Source organism: Hordeum vulgare, chromosome 7H (assembly GCF_904849725.1).
Source record: "Hordeum vulgare subsp. vulgare chromosome 7H, MorexV3_pseudomolecules_assembly, whole genome shotgun sequence".
NCBI lineage: Eukaryota > Viridiplantae > Streptophyta > Magnoliopsida > Poales > Poaceae > Hordeum > Hordeum vulgare.
The window spans coordinates 618,921,950-618,927,949 of NC_058524.1; the positions used below are offsets into that span (position 1 = coordinate 618,921,950).

Consider the following 6,000-nt stretch of genomic DNA (forward strand, 5'->3'; position numbering starts at 1 on the left):
CCTAGAGGAGTCGACCAAAAATCATTTCAGCCGCCACAAGTTCCAAAAGCCACGAAATCCAATCTAGAGCCCGTTCGGAGAGGAACACATCACGGAGGCATTCATCATCCTCGGTGGTGCTCGTCCGATGATGCGTGAGTAGTTCATATCAGACCTACGGGTTCGCAGGCCGTAGCTAGATGGCTTTCTCTTTCGTTTTTCTTCTCAATAGAATGGTCTCTTGGAGATCCATTTGATGTAACTCTATCTTTTGCGGTGTGTTTGTTGAGATCCGATGAATTGTGAGTTTATGATCAGATATATGAAATTATATCAATTCTTTATTATTATAACCTCGTATTTCTTCTCCTATATTTGTTTTTTTACCAACTTGATCTTTTATCTGCGACAGAAGCTGCGGGGCAGAGTTTAGTTGGTGGTCCGCCTCCAACTGGGCCGACAGCCACAACAACCGCAAGGAGCCATCGGGAGAAGGAGCATCACCTCTACCAGGAATGCTCACCCAACTTGGAGTATGGATCTGGGCGGCGGCCGCCCTCAGAAAAGATTTGGTTCGTGCGCTGCCTCCGCGGGATTTGGGTTTCACCGAGTAGGGGCATCGGGACGAAATTAGCTATCAGGGAGAAACTTTTTTGCAAATTTCACGCACACACCGCCCCACCTGAATCTAAGCCATCAATCTTCCATCCAATGGAACAGATCCATTTTTTCTACTTTTGCACCACAACCTGCTTTTCTATTGTAGTCGCTCCCCAAAACAAAGAGGGCGCACAGCCTTTTGTGTGTTCGGGCATGCATCTATTTTATGTGTTATTTATAATATAATATAATTATTATTCGTTGAGACCCAATTCGTAGTTGTATGTTTAGGAGGATGGATTATTTCTTCAGCAGGAGGCCTCTTAAGCTCCGCAACTTTGACCCGGCCTTCACTAGGTGTAGTGTGTATGTCTACGTTGTAATCTTCTTTTTTCTTCTGTTTGAGCTTGGGAAAAACTATATAGTTACACATTCCATAGTTCCGCAAATGATATACGTGGAGTTCTAATGTCCTGAATTTGGATTCGGCATTATTTGCACATTCATAAGATTGAGAATGCAAAAATCCAAATGTAATATTAGCATACTTCTTGCTCCAAGATTCGTGCATGGAAGGCTCTTTTTTGTGTAGGTATAAAGTTATTTGTTCTTCGTTTTCGGCCTAGTGTGGTACCAACAACTTGATCTCCAACAAACAGCGGGTCTTGATGTAAGCCAAAAAAATTACATTTCACCAGAGCATTGTGTTCCAGTGTATTTTACATCTCTATACAGTACATCACACATCAAATTGTGCTAAAATGGTTTTAACATGCATTTTTTTTCTAGGTTACTTCAACATAGAAAAGAGCACTAAAAATATGTCTCCAAGTCTTGTCAAAATGTCTGAAGCTTCTTTCTTGGTGCAGCGCTGATCTCTCGCTGAACATGCCGAAAAGCTTGACAGACACTCCATCAGTTTGGCCACTCACTCAGAGATGCCAGAAGTCCAAACACCTTCAGGTCAAACATCACATATCCGAAGCAGCATTTTATGTATTCTCCATTTGCATTAATCACACTTGAGCAACATTGTCATTATCTTGGCCTTCATTTGTCGGTGTAACACGACGCAGTTCATCAAGTACCTCAGTAAAATCATCTGGAGGGGGGCATGAGAATTCAAGTGCCTTTCCTGAATGAGGATGCTTGAATCTGAAAAGGGAACAATTACCAAAGTCAAATGCAAGAAAAATTTCCTAAAAGGAAAATGAGACAATGTAAATTGTCCATAAGATGCATCTTGCATAATACCTACCCAAGCAATGCAGCATGGAGACATGGCCTGTCTATCTTTGATACCAGATTTGAAAGATCGCCATGATATTTTGAAGGAGTTCTGGGTCTCAAAAGTGACAATGCCATGCTTTTGGTACCTCCATATGTTTCATCACCAAGTAGGGGATTCCCTAGATATTTTGCATGTGCTCGGATCTGAAAACCAGCAGATGCAGGATCATAAACAAGATAAAAGAAGTGGTTGTATTTGAGTATCACTTCCTAACACTGAGATGTAAACTGTATGCAATTCAAAATTCCACCTGTTGCCTAGAATGCCTTTTAAGCCACAACAAATTCAACCAAATATTGTAGTTATGATACCCCCCTTCTTAAAATACGAGACTATCGTGTAATGTAATCACCTGGTGAGTGCGCCCTGTCTCCAATCTCCACTCTACCAGTGCAGATCCACCACCACAGAAGACCTCTCTTACTTTATACCTGTAAAAATTCTTGAAACAGCAGAGAAATAAATTCCTGGTCTTGAGGAAAAAAAACTAAGCAACCAAGCCTGAAAACATTTGAAAGTTGCATAAGCAATATAGTATTTCAAAATAAAATGATGGAGACAGTATTTATGTGGAGAAGTTCTACTCTTGTGAGCGAGCTATGTATAATTACATGAAGCAACAAGGTTTAACTTCATAACTCTTCGCCAGCACAGCTAATGCTAGGAGTAAGGAGTCAAAAGGAAGGAATTAAGTTGAATTAATCCCTATTCATGCTAGTCAGCATAATAATCTAAACAGTATGAACTTTTTGGTCATCGTGCATGTATGACAATGACATCAGGCTGGTTTCAACCAGAAGAACTTGGCTTTAGTGACAACAGATCATTTTAGCTAGAACTTTCTTTTAAAAAGAAAATCAGGAAGTATTTGTTCAGAAAATTATTTTAGTATGTATGCTTGGCTGTCCTAGAAGGTATTTATATTTCTAAACAGCTTTGGAGAAGCAGCATCATATATGGAACCACAAGTCCACAAAAGAGTAAGGCACAAGTCAAAAGCATGAATCACCTACTAGCAGCATGCTTTGCATATCTGTGGCCTGATCCAGGAGCAGCAACCATGCGTATCCGGTTGTTAGGATCACGAGATATGGGAACTTCAATTCTGGCAGAATTTGGGCTAGGTAAACCACAAGTAAGACTGATGTATACCCTGTTTATTGTATGCAGCTTGAATTGTTCTGCTAATTGAGCATGTGAATGCTCATCCTGTCAACAAGGTGATTCCAAAGTAAGTCCTTAAAGAAACTTGATACAACAAATAAGAGAGACCAATGTTAATAAGTAAACAATAACAATTTCATTTTCAGGTGCAAGTCTATGGAAAACTACAACCTATTAGTGCTATGTTTTGGGATAGAACAAACTGGGCAGTACCTTAGCTACAACAAGAAGTCCGCTTGTCCCCTTATCAAGCCTATGCACAATACCAGGGCGTACAATAGCTTCGCGGACCTCTGAACTTACTTCACCAATAGTAAATTGGTCAACATCAAATACGTCGACATCATCATCTGAAGATTCAGGGCACTCATCATCATCAATTGAGTTACGTGCTAAACAGGTAAAAGTTGAAATCTTGCAGTGGTGAAGTATAGCATTGACTAAGGTGCCATTTGCATTCCCTGGTGCTGGGTGAACAACCTAAAAATCAAAACACATAGAATGCAAGAATGATTATTCTCCCTGTAAGTAGAAAAGTTAAAGTGAGAGTTTAAGAAGCTAAAAAGAATGAGGATGTGAAAATGTTTGGGCGAAAAGGATGGTAACAGGACAGTGCAACCAATATCTTAATTGAATTCCTATGTAACGCCAACAGGGAAAACACACGAATGGAACAAGCCTCAAAAATTCAAGTAGAACAAGAGATACCTTTCACTATACACTGATCTTACAGATAGACGGAGACTTCTCGTCAACTGTATGTGTGATTATCTACTAGATTTATTTTAACCATTTTGTTCCTTGTTTACCTTAGACAACCTCATCAGACCCACAAGTCTCATGCCGAAATAATGTGAGGTATCTATGTGGAAAATAAGTTGCACAAACTATAATGTACTGTGTATAAAACCTTATGCGAGAGCGAGACATCCCTAGGAACAAGGTAACTAGGCAAGTAAAATCTTACTCCTCCATAGCACTGCGAAAGACGGTGCGTACCATATGAGCCGGTTTGTTCACAACGAGAAGGTGCTCATCCTCGTAAACAATGTCCAGCGGGATGTCCTCCGCCTCTGCCCTCAGCGGCTGCAGCTCCGACACGGTGCAGCTGACCTTGTCCCCTCCCTTCACCGTCTGCGAAACCTACAGTGCGCACAGGCGCAAAGCAAACCAGCCTCAGAATACCAGCAAATCTGCAAAGATGTGAACTCCGAAGAGATGGCGGCACCTTGGAGACGGGGCGGCCGTTGACGGCGACGAGGCCGGCGCGGATGCTGGCCTGCACGCGCGCGCGGCTGACGCCCCCGCCGCCCAGCCGCGCGGAGATCCACGCGTCGACGCGCGACCGCCCCTCGGCGGCCGGCACGGCCTCCTCCAGCCGGGTCCCGGCGTGGCCTCCCCTCCGGCCCAGGGCCGGCGCAGGCTCCGCGACAGCGTCCGAGGAGACGCACCTGGGGCGAGAGACCCGAAGGGAGTGGCTTCGGTTCGCGCCGCGGCGGAGGAGCGCCGAGAGCGCGGTGGCGACCGCCGGCGGCGGCGCCGCCGTCGCTGCCGCTGCCGCTGCCATGCTCTCGGGTGGGTCGGGTCCCGTGGCGACGAGAAAAGTGGAGAGCGGAGCAGCAGGTGGATAACGTTTGTGTATTTTTGGGCCTGTTAATGGGACCCGGTGCTTAGTTAGTAGGCTGGGCTGAATTCCATGTTTGAAGAGGAACTCGAAAAAAAAAAAGAGCTTCCATTTTTTTTTTAATTTTGATTTAGCTAACCTCATGTATCATGGGGTAAAAAGAGCTCCCATGTGATGAGTAATAAAGTAATCCCTTTATGTAGTACTAAAGCTGCACCAATTAATTTGGATCAAATGGAGTAGCGATGTTACTTCAAAAAAAAATAAAAAATGATGCAGCATGGAGAAGTTGAAGCCCGAGCTCTTCCTGAGGCGGCGTAGATCACATTACATTAATAAGGGTGTAATCAGGTGGTTCTGAAGATATATTTGTCGGTCCTGAAGAAATCTATTACTACGTCAAGTGATTATGATCTAGCGCTGCTAGCTGTTCGATTTGGAGAAGTATATAAGCCATGCTATGTGCTGCTTCTGAAAACTTCAGAATATTTGTTGTACTAGGACCATGTAATGTAGTAGCTCATGAACTTGTTGTGAGTGGCTCTCTCTTAGGTGATGGCAATCATGGGGTGTGGGGTGGCCATCTACGACATTTTGTATTGAAATTGTGTGTTGGTGACACATTTTAGTGGAATATACAATTGTGGTCCTTTAAGAGGAATGGAGTTTTTTTTAGAAAAAATATGAATTTGAAGAGAATGACAAATACAACTTGGTAGAATGGTCGTTTGCAGGGGAGTTCTCGCACGATAGATTCCGATTGCAACAGTAGTAGAATGCCCATGTATCTTACCCATCTATTGCGACTTCGTTACTCTGAGCTTGATCTCCACCGCTGTCGAATCTGCTCGTGGATGATGATCCGGCCAGGACCAACCCAAGCGTCGTCCTCCGCCACTTGTGCCAAGTGTTACTGTCGTGTCCCTCTGCCTTATCTCCATCACTTTCACCGTTGGTTTGTGTCCTAACCATTCCTCTAAGCACACATGCTTTTACTTCTCGAATGACAAGCAATCACCCCATCCTGATGCTAAGTTTCCCCATCGCCTTCACATGAGTTTAGTGGTGTTATTTAGAAGGCCACATTGCTTAGGAAAGCCTCATGAGTTTGTTTATATGAAGCACATGATGTTGGAGTTGACTTCTACGGGTTAACTGGCAAGGATGCTCAATTTATATGCCTTCTAGATGCTGCTCCATTCTTGGAAAAGTTGGAGTTTCATGTAATTTTAGCATTTCAACTTTGCAAGTCTTCAAAGTATACCTGTTTTGCCCATAAAGCCATGCTAACTAACCATTAGAAATCCAACTATCGTTTTTAGTCAACCACCGGTTGTGATTT

The 6,000-nt window shown here is 43.4% G+C and overlaps 1 protein-coding gene across 1 annotated transcript; it reads right to left on the bottom strand.

Annotated features, from left to right (window-relative positions):
• Positions 1-1,226: 1,226 nt before the first annotated feature.
• Positions 1,227-4,601, bottom strand: LOC123409561 (RNA pseudouridine synthase 2, chloroplastic). The gene is made up of 7 exons (XM_045102428.1): positions 4,263-4,601; positions 4,034-4,177; positions 3,248-3,514; positions 2,880-3,079; positions 2,223-2,301; positions 1,838-2,013; positions 1,227-1,734 (listed from the first exon to the last, which is right to left on the bottom strand). Exons 1-7 carry the CDS (start codon positions 4,599-4,601, stop codon positions 1,596-1,598), a joined length of 1,344 nt encoding a protein of 447 aa, XP_044958363.1. The 3' UTR covers positions 1,227-1,595.
• Positions 4,602-6,000: the final 1,399 nt, after the last annotated feature.